The sequence below is a fragment of the Macaca nemestrina genome, chromosome 4 (assembly GCF_043159975.1).
Source record: "Macaca nemestrina isolate mMacNem1 chromosome 4, mMacNem.hap1, whole genome shotgun sequence".
Taxonomy (NCBI): Eukaryota; Metazoa; Chordata; class Mammalia; order Primates; family Cercopithecidae; genus Macaca; species Macaca nemestrina.
The window spans coordinates 26,937,942-26,956,537 of record NC_092128.1 but is presented as its reverse complement, the minus strand read 5'-3'; the positions used below and the strand labels follow the sequence as shown (position 1 = coordinate 26,956,537).

Sequence of the window (18,596 nt, the reverse complement as noted above, 5' to 3'; positions counted from 1 at the left end):
TGCCCACACCCTGAAAGGGCTGCTCCCCTGCACATGTGCAAATACCTTCCCCAGGCCTGAAGGCTATTAAAGCTCCCTGTGGCAGGCAAAAAACCGCAGTTTCTTTCCTCTCTCCTCACTGCTCCTGTCCCCAGGTGTTCCCACCTAAATGGATACTGGTCCCTGAACCACTCCAATGTCCTCACGTTCTCTTTAAGTTGTGGCACCCAAAATCAGCTCAGTGCACTAGCACTACTGTGGCCTCTGGAACAAAGGATGCTACAATCTGGGGACAGAACATGATTACAACTCATTGTGTTGGATTCAATATTGGGAAGGTGCTGAGTAGACAGGAAAGAAAGGGAGTGGAACGGGGAAGACAGGGTGGAAGACATTTATGCAGTAGTTCTATCTCATTAAGAAATCCATTCAGGTCTCTATTTCTGGAAGGGTTTTTCCCCCCTTTTCCATTTTAATCAGAGCCTCTCTCTCTCTCCTTCCAAGCAGATGGTAACTGCCAGGAAGCAGGGGCCTCGTTCGCAGGCTGCTCCTTTGAATCTTCATAAGGAAGCCAATCCCCACAAATCTGTTCCGATGTCTACTGGGATTCCCGGGGCTTTTGGAAAATGAGAGTGGGATAGGTGGATCACGGTCGCAGTCTTCCCAGCCAGCAGGGATGGCTTTGTTCAGAGGTGGGAACTGTCTCCCCAGCTGGCCACAGGGTCTGGAATTTGCCCTCGACTCAGAGCAGTTGCAGGGGTTGTCCGGGAATCACACTCCCTCCCAGTCCTACCACGCCCCGGCCTGCTGTGGCTCCCTCTGCATTTGAACTTCCATCTGTTCCCTGTCCTCATCATTCCCTTCTGTCTCTTTTCCTTCCTTCCATTCTTGGGTGCTACTTGCATATCACCCCCAACACTCAGCTTTTATCTTTTCATACTCCCTCCTTCCATGTCCTCTCTTTCTCAGAGAGAAAGGGCTGGCTGGAGATCACAATGATCTCCAAAAAAATCCTGAGAGTGAGCTCCCTGGGTTTGAAAAGACAGTGAGCAGCGAGTGGACGCACGGTCACAGTGGGGAGAGGCAGGCGGGGCCTGTGTGACCAAGCACTAGGGCATGAGTATGACACGGGCTTCACCACCTGCTCATCTTGTCCCATTGGATCCCCTGCACAACTTCACTCTGAACAACTAGGATTATCCCCACTTTAGTCGGTTCTGTTGGTGTTCTCATTTTTTCCGATAAAGACACCCAAACTCAGAGAGATTAGGGACCTATCCCGATTCACCCTGTTGGTCGAAGGCAGAGTCAGGGCTCAAATACAGGTCTGTCTGATCCCAAAGGCCATGCTCTTGAATGCTAAGCCTTGGTGCCTCCTAGCGTAGCTGTTTTTGTCAGGTGAGGGAGCCTGACCTTAACGGAGGGGATCCCTATGTTCCTTCGGCAAATGCCTTGCACCACCACGCCCCCTTGGCTTTGCATTATACAGCTCGGGTCACAGTTGTATTTGAACTTAAAGCAGAAGGCAATGTGGGCTTCAGAACTATGAGGAACTCTTTCTAGCTTCCTTTCCTCTCTGTCCCCCGCTCTCTGCCTGCACGGACCTCTTCTGTAAAGCATTGACTCTAAGCTGGGAGGACAGAAGAGGAGTTCACCTGGGTCAAGGGCTATGACCCTATAACTGGTGTAGCCAGAAACCCCTAGTTCATTGGCTGAAGTGTCACTCAAATGTGTCTGAGCTACTGGTCCCCAAATCCAAATGCGCTGGTGAAACACAACAGAGGAAGTCTGGGGTGATAGACACAGGGGGAGCACCTGGCTGGGCCCATACAGCAGACACACCTGGAGAGGTGACCATTCAGCCTTTCCGCCATCCCCTCTGCTGAGCAGGGCTACCCAGGACCGAAGCCCGCCTGTCAAAGCCCCAGGGGAAACAGATGGGTGGGCTCACCAGGGTTTTGTAGTCAATCTGCTGGCGGATGAGCTTGTCCTCGCTCAAGGAGTAGCGGGCCTCACCCGTGATGGCGTCGATGGGGCCCTTCTCCATCTGCTGCTTGATGGCACAGAACAGAGAGAAGAGGGGCTCCCCGGCACACTCCTGGAGGTGAGAAGAACCTCATTGGGAGCAGCTCCTGGAACACTGGAGTGCACCCCCGAGTTCCTACTTCTCCAAAGGGCGGCTTCCATCCCCTGCCAAGTCCCTCCGCCTACCCCCACCTGCTTTTATACTCAGCTCTTCAATCTCCTTCTCTCCAACTCCTCATCCTTCAGGGTGGCATTCCTCCTGGCTCTTTGCATCACAAGGTCTCTTCCCATTCTGCCCGTTTCTCCTTTCCTACTGCTGCCTCTCCAGGGCTCTTTCTTCCTCCCCCGCTCCCCTCCCCTCCCTTCCTGCCCTCCTCTCAGCTCCTCCTCCCTGCCAAACCCCGCTCTCTCAGAGGCTCCATCCAAAGGCAGAGGTCAGTCCTGGGTGGCACGAACTCTTTAGAACATAAGTTAATAATTGGAAGCTGAGCCTCTTCCACCTCCCAGGCTCATCCCTGGCTTATCTGCCGCAACATGCGGCTTCTGCACCGGCCCGGGGCCCTTATCAGCCTCAGTAAGTCTGGAGCTGGGAGAGGGAAGAGGAAAAGCAGAGAAATAATGGGCAAATTGTTTTTAGCTTCAAAGGGGGATTCAGCTTTAGGGACCATACAGGGCCTCTCAGGGCTCATCTGTTCCTCGCCAGGAGGGAGGAAACTAGCTTCAGGAAGACTGTGTCTTTGGAGCTATGATGGACTGCAGGCCTCTGTTTTCCTAGACAGTCCATGATAAGGATGGATTCCATTTCTTGTGGGGTTATAAGAGCCAGGCCCAGTAAGGGAGAACTGGGGGTTGTGGAGTGATCCCCAGTCAGGCTGCAGAGAATGAACGAGGCAGGGCCAGAAATACGTCCACATCCAACCCTACCTTGAGGAACTTGTAGAGGAGGAAAGTGAACCAATTGGTCAGCATCTTCTCAGCCACTGACTCAGTCCTGTCAGCAGTCACCGAGGGAAGCAGCGGAACAAGACAAAGAAAGAAGCAGCTGGTCAGAGCCCGCAGGCTGGGAAGGGCAGGGGAGGAATTGTGCATTGATCTTGCTGCTTCTAGCGTTTAGGCCAAATCTTGAGATCCTAATGAATATAAGACTTTCATGGACTCCTAGACGCCCCCATAATGGTAAGACAAGCTTTTCCTACAAAGCTGGAAGATGACATTTTGGGCGTCAGGCTGTGGGAGGGTTTTTGGCTGGAGTGCCTTAGAGCACCGCTGACCAATTGCACATTCTGTGATGATGTAAATTTTCTCTACCTGTGCCGTCTAATATGGCAGCCACCAGCCACACGAAGCTACTGAGCACTTGAAATGTGGCAGCACGTCTGAGGAACTGGCCCTGAACTTGTATTTATTTTTAACTAATTTAGATTTAAATAGTCACATGTGGCTCAAAGCTATCCTATTAAATAGTATAAACTTAGAGAACTTTACGGGCTAGTTGTGTTCTTTTGGGTGAAAAAAAAAAAAAAAAGAATCCCAAATTCCTGGGGAGGTACCAATTTGGCAGGGAATAGGAATAAAGGTGACGGGAGAAGGGTCCATGTCAGAAGGCCAGATGGCCAAACTGAGCCTACAGCCTGAGCTAAAGGCTCCTGGCATTCACAGCAGCATAAAGCCATATACTCAGCTCATCCCAAGCCGTGTCAAAACTGTCCTATTGCGGCTGGGCGCAGTGGCTCACGCCTGTAATCCCAGCACTTTGGGAGGCCAAGGCAGGCAGATCATGAGGTCAAGAGATCAAGACCATCCTGGCCAACATGGTGAAACCCGGTCTCTACTAAAAACACAAAAATTAGCCGGGCGTGATGGCACGTGCCTGTAGCCCCAGCTACTTGAGAGGCTGAGGCAGGAGAATCACTTGAACCCAGGAGGCGGAGGTTGCAGTGAGCCAAGATCTTGCCACTGCACTCCAGCCTGGCGACAGAGTGAGACTCTGTCTCAAAAACAAACAAACAAACAAACAAACAAACAAAAAACTGTCCTATGGCAAAAGCTTCCACATCCTTTGGAACTTCCCTTGGGAGCCCTTTTACAGTTTCATTTGCAATGACAGAAAGTTCATTCTTGAGTCTAACTTGTGTCTTTCATGCTACAACACAAGCCCATCTACTCTTTTACTTTGGAAGTGAAGATGCAGAAGCAGTGCAGTAAGCCCAAGGACATTCTTGGTTGCATCCATTTAGAGAAAACAAATTACGTTCAAACTTGCACTAAGTATGTGGCCAGTTCCAGAGAGAAACTAGCCCATCCAGGTATGTCTGGATAGTTTAAAGTTGCAGTTGCCAGAAAATGCTAATAACTAAAATCCCAAGGTAGTTGGGAGGCTGCCAGCACAAAATGAAGCTGGGAAGAGAAAAGAAGGAGGAATATTGAAAGGAGGTAGGCAGCCAGGGGCAAGAAGAAGAAAAGGAAAGGAGAGCAGAAGGAAGCAAGAGCATCCAGGAGAACAGGAATGGAAAATAAGGGTGGGGAGACACAGAGGCAGAGCGAGACCACGCCGGGAAGTTGTCGGTGGGAGCTCTGGCAGGCAGTGGCAACCCTAGAATTATGCCAGTGGGTGGCTGTGTGGTGAAAGTAAAACAAAAATCAAAATGATCTACCTTGCTGTTTCCAAAGCTGTCTGCTGGCTCTTATATGCAGCAGACTTTTGCAGCTGTGCAGGCAAATGCCCACTGCTCCAGGAAAAAGCCTGAAGTAAACACTTCTGAAAGCCAAATCTATCTGCTGGACCAAGTGGGAACCACTGAAGCCTAGCCTTAGACCCAGAGACCAAAGATGGAAGTCTGAGGGACAGGCAGAGAGCACATGAGTGGTCTAGGCAGAGGGCTAGACAAAATGACATGATGTGGGAGTTTTCTAACTTCAGATATGCCAAGGCCAAAGGTATTGGAATAACGGCCTAGAGGAGAAATGGTCATAGGGTACACAGAAAGTTCAAACAGAAGCACTGATAGAGTGAGACAGTCTCTAGTTCCTATAAGGCCAAAGTCACAGGATAAGGTTATGTCTTTACATAGGACCTTTAAGGTTTCAACAGTATCAAGTCTGAGGCCTCCAGGGTGTTGAGTGGTGGACTTTGGTCCCATTTAGAGCCTATAGCAGGTGCCAGGAAACACTCGCTGGGCTGCACTGAGTGAGACATCACCAAAGGACTTTCCTTCAGTGCTTCTCAAACTTTAATATGGATTGGGATAACCTGGGTTCCTCGTTAAAATGCAGATTCCGATTCAGTGGGTCTGGGAGGGCCTGAAATTCTACACTTATTTATTTATTTATTTAGAAACAGGGTCTTGCTCTGTTGCCCAGGCTGGAGTGCAGTGGTGAGATCATGGCTCACTGCAGCCTCAAACCCCAGGGCTTAAAAGATCCTCCTGTCCTAGCCTCCAGAATAGCTGGAAATTTACAGGTGTGCACCACCATGCATGGCTAATTTTTATATTTTTATTTTTGTAGAGATGAGGTCTATGTTGCCTGCTATGTTGTCCAGGCCGGTCTTGAACTCCTGGCCTCAAGAGATCCTCCTGCCTTGGTCTCCCAAATTGTTGGGATCACAGGCATGAGCCACTGTACCTGGTCTGTGATTCTGCTTTTCTAACAAGCTCCAGCATGCTCCCGATGCTGCCCCCTGCCACCTGATGGCATGAGGCCACAGGTCTTCTCTCCTAACCCAACTTTGGACTTAGATAAGGCCAGAGGATGGACTAAGTGACCTCTGAAGATTCCATGAGAGGAGATTGCAGTAGACAGGGTCAAGATTAAGTAGAAGGGCAGAGAAGCAAAAATGGAGATTTGACATAGGGGCAAGAGAACAAGAGGGTGAGCCAACAAGTCCATGCAACCCTTGACTCCTGAGGACAGTGGACAGATTCTTCTCAGGGGGCCTGCAATGTAGCCCTGGCTCTGGGCTAGTTAGTGCCTTGAACTTAGGAACGTGACTGCTCTCCTAGGAGCTCTACCCCAGTCTCCCTGCAAGGCACGGTGAGCCAGGTGCATGACTGGGCTGGAGCAGGGTGCCGCAGACTGCACCCTCACCTCCTGAGCAGCAGCTTGGGGTGGTTCTTGCTCTCCAGGTTCTTGTCTATGAGGTCGGCCAGCAGCTGCTTCAGCACATCAGTGGCGTACTCCAGCTTGCTCTGCAGCACGGTCATGATGAGCGAGGCCACATTGCCACGGTCGCGCATGGAGAAGCTACGCTGGGACTCGAGCGTGCGGATGAAGGACAGCAGGAACACCTTGTTGTTGATGAGCTGCGCGAAGAGCTTCAGGCCTTTCTCCACACGCTCCTGCCGGTAGCCCGGGACCTGCAGAGAGACCTAGGAGTCGTGATGCCATTGGCAGGGTGGGGAGCTCAGTGACCTCCCCATGGGACGGCTGTGCCCATACCCATGACCCTCTCACCCACCAATTAAGCCACAGTTCACCTGGCTAATGCTGTGAAGCCCTTAGCACTGAGTTAAGTATCTGATTAACCTCGATTGCAGCCTCTAGTTTAGAGACGAATCAATTGAAGCACAGAGAGGAGAGCATCACATGGTTAGTAAATGGCGGGGCTGGGATGGCACTCACTTCTGCCAGACTCCAGAGCTCTTCCCTGATGGTGACGCAGAGTTGATGAGGGCCCCTGTGCCATGGCAAAGCACCTCACAGTCCCTGTGGGGAATTCCAGGTGCCCAGGGCTGTCATGGTTTACACCCTGAGAATCCCCAGCCCTAAGCCTGGGACTAACCTAATGCCCACCCCTCTTCAGCCCTAGGGGTGCTGTTGATACACCAGTGGCCTCAGAGTCAGGACATCTGGGTTCCACGTGGATTCTGATACCACCTTGCTGGGTAACACTGGGTAAGTCTCTTTCCTTTTCTGGGGGCCTAAGTTTATCCACATGATAAAAAGGGAAGATTGAGCCCAACCATCTCTAAAGAACTTTCTAACTCTAGCATTTGCTGTTTTCTTAGGGGCCCTTTCTAAGACCCTGCTCTATCCAGGGGAAGAGGAAAAAGACAGTCGTATTTTCCTGCCTCCGTTGTCTGTTCATTGGGAGATCCCTGCAAGGGTGTGCCATTCACTCAGCAAACATGAGTCAACAACTCAGGTAAGTATGGAAGATCCACCTCTGAGATGTCCAAGTGTGTGCATTGCAATCCTGTCAGTAATAGCTCCAAACTGGAAACACTCAGATGTCTAGCAACAAGAGAACAGGTGGAAGAACTGTGGTGTATTCTACCTAATGGATACCACACAGCAACAAGAATGAATGACCTATGGCCACACACAATAACAGGATGGGTCCTGCAAATGTACTGGATGAAAAAAGCCAGATGCTAAAGAGGGCATAGTCTTCATAGAATACCATTTAAAGAAAGATTTAAAAAGCAGATAAAATTAATCAATGGCTGTAGATAAATGGCTGCTCTAGCGGGTGGCTGTAACTAAAAGGGGGCACCCTGGGACTCCTGGGGGACTGACCATGTTCTGCTTGGTGCTGGCTTGATGGGCATGTTCACTTGGGGAAAAGTCATTGAGCTGCACGCTGACAATTTGTGCATGATTTGTATGCATGCTTCTGTTAAACCAAAAAACTTACTTAAAAAGTCAGCTATAGGATCTGCCCCCAAGGGGGAGCTTCTGAGAACACTGCAGGGTGTGTCTCCTGAAGTGGGGTGCTGGAGGAGGCAGGGAGTGGGAGGGATGGTGTGGGGAGGTGCCTTCGGAGCCACACCTTGAGGGCTCTGTCTCCCTGAGGGGTTGGATACTCTAGTTCTTTGAGAAAGAGTGTCATGTATACAGCAGTAACGAGCCTGGTTTCAGAGTCCATCACACTTGGGTTTAATTCTGTCACAGTCATTTCCTAGGGCCCTTAGTGACTCAGTTTCTTCACCAGCAAAATGAACATAATGATAGCTAATATTGATATAGATCTAACTCCACACTACTATTCTATGTACTTTAGAAATACTGACCCACTTAATGCACACAGCACCAAAAGGTAGGTTTGTTATAATCCCTATGAGGGACGCTGTGAGGCTAAGGAGCTTCACAAAGCCCCAAGACAGAGAAGGGTGGAGGGAGGTCATGAATCCAGGCACTTGGCCCCTCGTTCCGCCATCTCCAGGGACCATGATGTGAATTGAAAGGAGAGTGTATGAAAAGCTGATGCACAGCCCAGCTCCTAAAGAGCAGCTACATTCCCCTGCTCTACTCTTGAGGTTTTAAACTGGGGAAAATGGAGATGGCCAGAGAAAGCCTTGTTTAACCAAAGTCACAGGGTGGCAGAACATTCATGATCCTCATTACCAATTCCCTGTGTTCCAGGCTCAGGGCAAGGCACTGGCAGGAGGCCAGGTTCAGTCAGACCCAGGCCCTGTCCTGAGAATTTCAACCAGGAGGCCAACCCCAGCGAGTCCTGAGGTCCCTTCCACAGCGGGAACTCTGTGAGCCAGCCCTGCACCCTGCACAGAAGGGCTCTCATTGAAACCTCCAACTTGCCGGGTATCAGTAGCTCCTATGGATCTGGAAGCTATAGGAAACGTGTGTGTTTCCAAATCAGGTCCATTTTCATTTCTCTCACTGTGGTGCTGGTCCTTGGAGGGCCAGTTCTCAGGAGACAGATGGGAACAGCCAGAGACAAGCAGGCTACAGCAGGCCACAGCCCCTGCTGGTGAACCCCTTACCTCTGGAGGTGGGACTAGCCTCTGCTTTCTTCATGCCCGCCTCCCCCAGTTCTCCCCTCCACTGGGGGCTGATGAGGGAAGGGCAGCCTTACCTTGCCATCAGCCCGGGCCTCCATTGCCCCATTTATCTGTCTTCCAACTCTGTGACCATCCCTGTCACATACATGCCGCTGTCCTTCAAATTACTCAGAAGAGCAGTTCTACAACTTGTTCTAATAATAGTAGATAATGTCATTTCTTGGGCACCCACTATGTGCAATGCACAGTGCCTGGCACATTACACACATTGTTTCAATGAATTTTTCTAATGTGCTTGTAAAATTGAGCGAACAATCTCTCAGAGAAGCTATTGCAGCTATTCCAAGGCAGCGTATCTCATGACAGGCAGAGTTGGATTACGAAACCCAAACTTGTTTGGCTCCCAAGTGCCCGTTCGTCCTCCCCATCTTTTACCATGTCTAGCCCTACCCCTGGGCTTGAGAGCTGTCTGAAAGCCAACTCAGACGTCTCTCTAAAGCCTTCCCGTGCAGGGCTTCCCACCAGCTCAGACTGGCTGGCTAAGAGAGGGCAGTCACCAGAAGGCTTAGCACTATGGCATTTAGAGAGGTGGAAGAGGACATGGGTTGGTCAGATAGCACACTTGGTGTGAGGATACACTCTGGGCTTCTTGTGAGGCTGACCTTTCTCTGTGTGCAAAATGCATATGCCTTCTGGGAAGAGGTCCGGGTTCCTGGGAAGGAAGATTTTAGCAAAGCCACCTACAGCAAAATAGTATCCTATTCAGCAGCATGGGTTTTAGAAGCAGAGAGACCACAGTGACTCGTAGGTGGAGGAAAACTCCATCACCTCTGGGCTCTATTGCCTCTCCTGTAAAATGAGAATATGAGTGTCTATGTCGTAATGTTTTATGAACATTAAATAAGATAATGTATGTAAAGTTCTTGGCATGCTCCATGCACACTTAAACGGGGACAGTTTTATTACCTGCCTTTCAGACTCCCTGGACTGCTTTCCAGGGATCCCTTTCCTCCAAGAGTTTCCCAGACATCTAGTGCATCAGGACAGTGTTTTGGGGTGTGGGAGGTAGGAATTTTCTCCCCACTTTATGAAGGAAGGAGATGGAAGTGAAGTGTCTTTGTAAGGAGTATCCAAAACAGTTCCTCACTGTTGCCTGCCACCCTCCCCAGCCCAAGCAAATGCTACTCTGAAACAAGACTTTCTTTATTCACCAGATGGTTCTCTAATTTAGTTGAAGTCTGTGAGTATAAAACTGGATAGTAAATTTTAATTGTAACCCAATAGGTTAGAGTTTAGGAGCCAATGATAGGTTGAAATTGGGAGTGGAAGATTGCTCTGTATTTTAAAGGGTTGCTACATGACTAGTGCCTGGGAAGCACCTTTCTTGAAGGCCTGGATTTAACCCAGAGAGCCCTACGTGAGGGGGCCGGGTGACCTCCCCTCCAGGACAGCCTGAAGCAAGAGGATACCTCCTTCTTCACACTTCCAGAGGTGAGCAGGAACCCCAGTGGCTGAAAGGGTTGGGAAATACTGGTTTGGATTAATCAATGACTTGTTTCCATACTCAGAACACCAAGGGGGAGAAACTACTTCAGGGGCAAGTAGGGGTTGGAAAAAAAACAAATAAGAAAACAATGATGCACACACAGTCCCTCAATTTCACATAGAAGGCTGGATCTCACATAGCTCCAAGCTAATGCAGGTCAGTAAAAGTTCTCGGAAAATCCAACTTAAAAGTTACATCTTTAAAGGAAACTTACTTAGATTTGGAATTCTGAACTCATGAAGAAAGGAGAATAACTTTATATACTCGTCCTCGCTGCATTCTTATTTAGATTATTCCATCCCATCCACAGAGTAGTATGAGAATGTTCAGACATAATTTCCCTTCCTAAAACCCCATTTCCACCTTAACTCAGCCAAACACACAGATACTCATTTATTCAATCATTTACCACTTCCCACATGCCCACTATGTGCCAGGCACTCCACTCTGCTGGAAGTTAGAACTACAAAGATAAATAAGGTACATGCACAGTCTACACAGCCAATCACACATACACGTGTGCACACAATGGTCTTATCTTCTTGTCCCTCTCATGTCTCACTTTAAACAGGAATTTGCATACTCTCCAGGGCCCTAAGAGAATCCTGGTAATTTGAAGCAAACAAAGTTGAGGCTGGAGAAAAATAAAAGGAAGGGAAAAATGAGTGGGACTGGGGGAGGAGCAAAGACCAGGAGCAAGACAAAGGAAATGGATGGATAAAAGTATCAGGATACACGTTATGTTTTTATTTATGCACGGGATACATGTATACATGCATGTACACATACATACCTATAGACAGAGAGAAAAGGTACCTTGACAATGAGGACATAGAGACCGTCACCTCCAACTTCTGAAAGTGTCTCTTGGTATCTATCAGTTGAGGAGCCAAAGGGAGCCTCCTCCAGAAAGAAAAGCCCATGCCCTCAATATAGAAACACACACAAGCGCATGCTTCATGCAACAAGCAAGTATGGAGAAATGTGTGTGCCACAAATGCCCCTCTGGACTTCTCACATTTGCTGCAGAGGTACACAGCCTACTACATTCCCTTGGAGAGCCCGCTTAGACATTCCCTCGGGTGTCGGTACCTGCAAACCCACACAGCTCCTGAGTGATGGGTCTCTTTTTATTTTATGGACAATGTAAACCTTGGAATTAATCTTAGTTTGCATTGTTGCTTTGGCTGTAGATTTTTGATCCATCCACAGCTGTAAGGCAGGTCACTGACATAGCTCCCCAGAAGTCCGGCACAGAGGCCTGTTGTTGGGAGGGAAGACACTGACATCTAAATGCCTGAGCTCAAATCTCCCTTCGGCCCCCACCAGCTCTGTGGTCCCAGGCAACCACTGAACGCTGGCCCCTTAGTTTTGTCACCTGCATAATGGCCTTACTTACTGCAGAGGTTTCTTGGGAGGTGAAATGAATGAATGCATGCAAAGTGCTTAAACTGGGCTAAGATGTTAGTAACAGTCAATTCATAGTGATTGCTCCTTAGGATTATTATTCTGTCCTGGTCTTTTCTCATTTATATTTTTCACTTTTCTCTGGTATTTATCTCTGTAAGCCATTCCAAAGCCCTTTCAGAACAAAGTATAATATGAATAGACACATAAGCCAGATACCATGCTAGACAGTAAGCAGGATAAAGTGTTCAAAAGATGAGGTCCCTGCTGGTAGAAGACAGGGTTATGATTTCTCATTCACATTTCCACCCCGCTTCCCAACACATCGTTTACCTTTTCCAATTAAGCACTAAGTGGCAAATCTCTTATATATTGAGTACCAAGTATGTGAGTCAAATCCCCTACTTCATGGACCCTTAACCAAAGGTCCCTGAGGTTCCCCAATGTATTTGCCACGTTTCTTGTTTCTGTGCATATGTAGTTTCTTCTGGGGAGAGGGACATCAACTACTTCCATTCAATTCTGAAAGGGCTCCATGACCCTCTAAGATCCAAAGCCCTACTCACATCTCTGTTCCAAGGTTCCCTGGCTTGGCCCCACCTCTTCCAGAGGGATGGGCTGATGCTGACAAGCTGGGGGACCTTGAGCAAGTTGTGTCCTCTCCCTGGCCTTAGCTTTCTCACCTCTGAAAGAGGGGCTGGACTTGAAGATCACCAACACACTCCCCTGCTCTAACGCCAGGATGGAGCACTGCTTCTCACCTCGAGGTCCCGGAGGACAGGGTGGTCTTCAATTCCTGGGAACAGCACCCTCATGGTATAGGTTCTGTAGTCCAGGAAGGGAATCCCGGCTCCATCCAGGTCACTGGTCAGCTCATGGATGTCCGTCTGGAGCTCGGCAAAGGCTGGCACGAAGAGAAGCCTGTGAGATGGCTGGATAGGGAGGCCCCAGGAGTCACCTCCATCTCAGAATGCTCAGAACCCTTACCCAAGCCCCTAGGAGACATGAGCAATGGACCACGATGGGCAGGAATAACTGGAGATGCTGTTTACTTAGCTGGGATTGGGATGAACTGCATTAGCATGGGAGAAAGATGTAGTGCAAGAAACCTTGCATTGGGGCTAAAACCTTTCCAAAGTGTGAGTGATGGGGGATGGTGGGTGAGGCTGTCCACAGATCTCTGCTACTGCTGGGCCAGGAGAGACTCCCCATCTGAAGATGAAGGGCTTTGGTTTGCAAAATATGCTGGGGAGGGGGATGTAGAGGGATGAGTAAGAGAAGGGAGAGGTACCATGAGTAAGTGTCCATTCCTGATGCTGTGTTTTATAATAGATTTCCTTATAAGATGACAAGAACAACTTCTGATAAAGGAAAACAAGTTTAAAGACACAAGTCTGGACCATGCAGCTCATGAGAGCCATCAAACCTCCAAATGGGGCAGAGATGGAGGCTCAGCCACACTCAAATAGTCCTTCTGTATAAATAGGCAAGGTATTTCTCTGCCCTTCCTTCCTCAAGGTGATGCTACTTGATGGTGAATTATGACCTGCATATGGGCACTGCTGTGTGTGGTGGCAGCTCAGGTCTCCAGATGAACACAGTGGCAAGACCCCCCAGGAAAGTGAGCATGCAGTACAGCCTGAGGCTGTTACATAGCGCCAAAGCTGTCACCATACTTCGTTCTGAGAACATCCTCCCCCAGGGCCACCCTCTGCCACAGGGGTACTCAGGGGTGAGGCACCCAGCCCTTCCCTGCTCTGCCTTTCTCTTTGGTGTGTGCACACACACATATGTGTGCATGCATGCACATGGACAACCAGGACGGATTAACACATGCTGGCAAAGAACAGCCAGTGGGCATTGACTACTAAAAAATATTCCTTTCTATTTACATAATCTCAAAAATAGGGAGAAAATATTTTGTGAACTCAGAAGGGATGAACAAGCCCAATGTGGCTCTAGAGCCTCAAAAAGCAAGCCAAGCGCCCAGTGAGCCGTGATAATTACAGAAACACAACACAGCCACTCTAGGAACTGTCTACAGGGACCCCAGTCTCGCCCGTGCCCATGAGTTGGGTAGAGCTCCACACTGCAGAGCAGACTTCAGACCCTCAAATTTTGGCTTTCTGTGCCAGGAGAATACCAAGACTGCTTGTTTGACAGAGCCAAGAAGATGCCACCTGGAGAGGCCTCTGCAACCTCTCCTGCTGCTCCTCTCTCCCTGCACCTCTGCACCTCTGCACTGGCCACACAGACACGGGGTTCCTGATATGTAGCCTGACTTTGACAGTAGAGAACCCAAATGCATCCAAGTGGAGCCTGCACCAATGTGTGTGCATGTGTTTTTGGCATGTGCTGTCACCAAAACCCCTGGGGAACACTCATGTATGTCCTGAGTGAGGAACATGGGTGTGTATGCTTATAGGAGAGCATGGGAACATGTGCATGAGCATAGGTGTGGGTATGTGGGCACTTATCTGAGTGTGTATGTCAGGGAGTGTGAGTGTGTGAATGTGACAGTGTGTGAGCATGTCAGGGAGTATGTATGACAGTGTGTGAGCATGAGTGCATGAGGGTGTGTATGTCAGTGAGTGTGCAGGCATGTGTGAGTGTGAATGCCAGTGAGTGTGTAGGCATGTGTGAGTGTGAATGCCAGTGAGTGTGTATGCATGTGTGAAGGTGAGTGCATGGGTGTGAATGAATGTATGTCCATGAGTGTGTATGTGTGTGAATGTGAGTGCCTGCGTGTGTGTCTCAGTGTGTATGTGTGTGTGACTGCATGAGTGTGCATGCATGTCAGTGTGGGTGCATATATGTGTGTTGGTGTGTATGCAAGTATGAATGTGAGTGCATGAGTGTGAGTGTATGTGTGTATGCATGTGTGAGTGTATGAGTCTATGTGTGCAAGCACTTGTGAATGTGAGTGCATGAGTATGTGGGCATGTCAGTGTGTGCATGCATGTGAGTTGAGTGCATGAATGTGTGTGTATGCAAGTGTGAGTGTGTGAGTATGTCAGTGTGTATGTATGAATGTGAGTACATGAGCGTGTGAGCACATGAGTGTATGTCAGTGAGTGTATGTAAGTGAAAGCATGAGTGTGTGAGCATGTCAGTGTGTGTGGGCATGTATGTGAGTGCACAAGTGAGTGTATGTGAGTGTGCATGCATGTGGGCATGTGAGTGTATGTGTTAGTCCATAAGTGTATGTCAGTGAGTGTGTGTGGGTATGTGTAGGAGTGTTTGCAAATACATGGGTATGTTTATATATCAGAAGCTCAGGCCCATGAAGGGCCCAGCTGGGTGTCTTCTGAGTTTGTGTAGAGGACGTCCTGGCTGGCTGTGAAGTCTTCAAGGAGACCCCTTGGCTTGGACCAGTGCAGCCCTGTAACCGTTCTGCAGCCGGCTCTGGGCACCCTGCAAAGTGTTTCCATGGCTAGTCTGACAAGTCCTTTGCTGTAAGGCCCCCTCTTCCTACGTGCACAGCATAGCTCGCCTCTAAAGTCTGAAGCCAAGGTTTCCTCCTGGGGCCTCAGCTGACAATCCTGGGCGGGAGCTCCCCTTGGCTGCCCCCTCCCAGTTGGGGTGCTCAGCCCACAGGGAGGAGAAGGGGGGGTTGGCTTTTTATCAGTCTGCAGCTTTCCTTTAAGTCACCAAGCGCCTCCAACATTCAAAGCAGCATGCCTGCCACACATAAAAGAGATTCTAATCACTACACCTAATTAGAGGAAAGAGTACATTGCGGAGAAAAAAATTAAGCAGCGTAAATATAATAAAAGGCAGTAATTAACGGTCCCACAAGACGGATGCTGTGTTGACAGCTGAAGGATGTAGAGAGGGGATGGAATGGATCCATTTCCCCACCAAAAAGAGCTGTGGCTGCCCTGGTGGGAATCGGTGTGAAGTGAGATCCCCAGGTACGGGGCCGGATTTACTCCATGTATAAATCTACAGCAAAGAACCAGCTCAGATCCTCCCAGGATGAGTCACAAAATGATATCCTGGGGGTTACAAGAGTCTGACTCCTAAATTTCCTTCTTGGATTTAGTGCAGCTGATTTCACTTTATGGTGGTGTTTGTAATTTTTTTAATACAAGCTGTGAAGCACCCTTCCTTCTAAATCACAGATCAGCCCTACAGCCTTACCTTCCTGCTAGAGGAAGAAAGCTGAAGATTGCTGAAATGCGTCATGTTAAGACACCCCCAGATCTCCCCTTGAGTAGAGTGCAAAACCCACTTAGCCAGGATTCCAGGTCTGGAGGCTGCTCTAGTGGGGTGGAGAATGATCCTAATCTGACACCTTCAAGGAGAGGGCTAGGAGACCTTGGCCTCTCTGGTGTTGCCAGGATAGGGCCTGCTTGGGTATGGGTGTGGTCTGGGACGCAGGTATAGGAACTATAGAGTGAGAGGCTTTGCAGGTAGCATGCACAGCCTCCAGCATTGCCCACAGCTGCCTGGCCTGCTTGCTTGTAAATGAAACACATACATATACATACACACACACATGCACACACACACAGACACACACACACACACACACACACACACACACACACATACAGCCTCCAGCACTGCCCACTGCTGCCTGGCCTGCTTGCTTGTATATGAAACATATCCACACACATACACAGATGTGCACACACACACATGCACACAGACACATACACGGCCTCCAGCACTGCTCACTGCAGCCCGGTCTGCTCGCTCGTATATGAAACATACATACACACACAGAGGTGCACACACAGACACATGCACACACACATTCACACAGACACACACACCACTAGCCTCTAGCACTGCCCACTGCTGCCCAGCCTGCTTGTTTGTATATGAAACATATACATACACATACACAGATGTGCACACACACACACGGCCTCCAGCACGGGGCCACTCAGTACCTTCCTTGCACTCCAGGGCCACACGGGACTCCAGGTTGTCCATCTGCATCTGCAGCCGCTTCAGTGTGAGGTCACTTTCACGGGACTTGCGTTTATAGGCGATGAGCACGGCCACGATGAAGATGATGAGGAGGCCACCAGCCACCGCGATGCTGACGATGGCGGGCAGGCTGAGTGGGCTGTCCGGGGCGATGTACACCATCCCCGGGGAGTACTCCATGCCACCGACACGGGCCTGGGGGCACACCGGGCAAGAGGGAGCTGGGTGTGGGGACACAGCAGCTTTGGCAACAGTCCCAAGTCACCCAGGAACTGGTGACCAGGGCAGGATGAGGGAAAGGAGACCAATCACTGGTGTCAAAATAGACAAGAGGGCATGGGGGGCTGGGAGCAGGGACAGATGCAGCTTAATAGAGCTCACCACCAACTGGAAACACCTCACCTCCTCTTATTCAGGAGTGAGTTTTGTCATCTTCATAAGAAAACAGCACACAACTGGGACCTAAACACAGTCTGCCACCAATGACTAGATCCCCTAAGATTTATGCCCATTCTAAGGGTGCACAATGGAAGCACAGAATGTGATATTAAGATATTACAGACTTCCGTGGGCCAGCAACGGCCTTCTCCTTGAAGACTTTCTTGTTTGTTGCAGATGATTTAGCAACTATTTAATGCTGTTTTGCATTTTCCTTATTGTTGCACCAGCCAGCATGGAAAGAATGACAATACAGAAGAGAGAAGCTCAAAAGGGGACACGAAGAAAGAACTTGGGGTGGGTGGTAGCTAGAGGAAAAGTTATTTGTGGGCCAGAATCCCCTCTTGGAAAGCCCTGGTGGCCTGAGACAGAGCTGGGCCGCTCACACCCACATCCCTAGTGCCCACTCCATCCGGGATGGGGTTCTCCCAGTCTCACCATCACTTTGTGCCTGCCGATGAGGTTGGGGGACTCGCAGAGCAGCTGGACATCTGATACGGTCACGGTGCATGGCTTCTCCCCAACCAGCACAGTGTAGTTCAGCTTCACATTGCCCCCAGCCACAGGCGGGATCAGGTTCTTGCCCTGTACAGATGGGAAAGCCCCAGTTCCCATCCCAGAGTGAGGACCACAGCTACCAGCTGGCTCTCACGTCCTCCCACCTGGAGGTCCTATCCTGCTGGTGAGCTGGTGAAGAAGCCACCTTTGGTAATAACTGCAAAAAATATTCGTGGCACGACTACTACCATTGCCTCTTCCTCCCAGTGGGTAATCAGTTATCAAAGTACTCCTTTCAGCTTATCCCAAATGCAGCCTCAGAATCCTTCTCAATGCAGAGTTGGAGTCAGTCACTACCGATTGATTCAAGTTGTCATGAGCTTTAATTAACTTGTGACCCATGTTCCAAAGGAGGCCCTATGCTGTGGTTCGCACAAGGCTGCCTCGGAGGAAGCAGTGAGCCTGACCTACCAGTACTTGGATTTTCAGGACAATAAAAGCTTGAGAGTCAAATAGCCAAGGTGCATCTGCCTTCCCTGGATAGAACCGGCCCATAAAGAGAGTTTTCTTCCCAGTACAAACTCAGAGAGAACATTTATCACACTCTGGGCTACACTGCAACCTCTGCAAGAGATGCCGGTTGAAAAACGTGACTGGAGTCTGCGACTTGAACATCCCCTTCCATGCAGCAGCCCCTCCTTTCCCCACCCCCACCTCCTACCACCCTCACTCCACCTTTAGGATGATGGGCGTGCCAGGCTTGAGCTCCAGGATTCCTGAGGGACCAAAGGCCTCAAACACTGGGTTGGGATAGTAGGTGAAGTTGGTCTTGTTGAGGATGAGCAGAGACTGGACGTTGTCCAGGATGAAGCCAAACTCCTCGGGCCTCTCGGTCAGGTCTGACTGGTGGTCAGGACCCAAAGCGAGGGCGGGTGCCTGGCAGGTCATCTCAGTAGCGTTCAGAACCTCACAGATCTGTGGGAGGAGCCACAGGGCGGAGCCTATGCAATATCTCCACATAC

At 49.6% G+C, this 18,596-nt stretch overlaps 1 protein-coding gene across 4 annotated transcripts in view; it reads right to left on the bottom strand.

Annotated features, from left to right (window-relative positions):
- LOC105471365 (plexin A4) overlaps positions 1–18,596 on the bottom strand; it is a 451,592-nt gene that overhangs the window by 35,926 nt on the left and 397,070 nt on the right. For all 4 annotated transcript variants that reach the window (XM_011723816.3, XM_071094493.1, XM_011723817.3 and 1 more), the window contains 7 exons: positions 18,310–18,549; positions 17,515–17,661; positions 16,599–16,833; positions 12,459–12,601; positions 6,091–6,359; positions 2,929–2,995; positions 1,931–2,077 (listed from right to left, as the gene is read on the bottom strand). In XM_011723816.3, the coding sequence (XP_011722118.1) occupies positions 1,931–2,077; positions 2,929–2,995; positions 6,091–6,359; positions 12,459–12,601; positions 16,599–16,833; positions 17,515–17,661; positions 18,310–18,549 (1,248 nt within the window). The remainder of the gene's footprint in view (positions 1–1,930; positions 2,078–2,928; positions 2,996–6,090; positions 6,360–12,458; positions 12,602–16,598; positions 16,834–17,514; positions 17,662–18,309; positions 18,550–18,596) is intronic.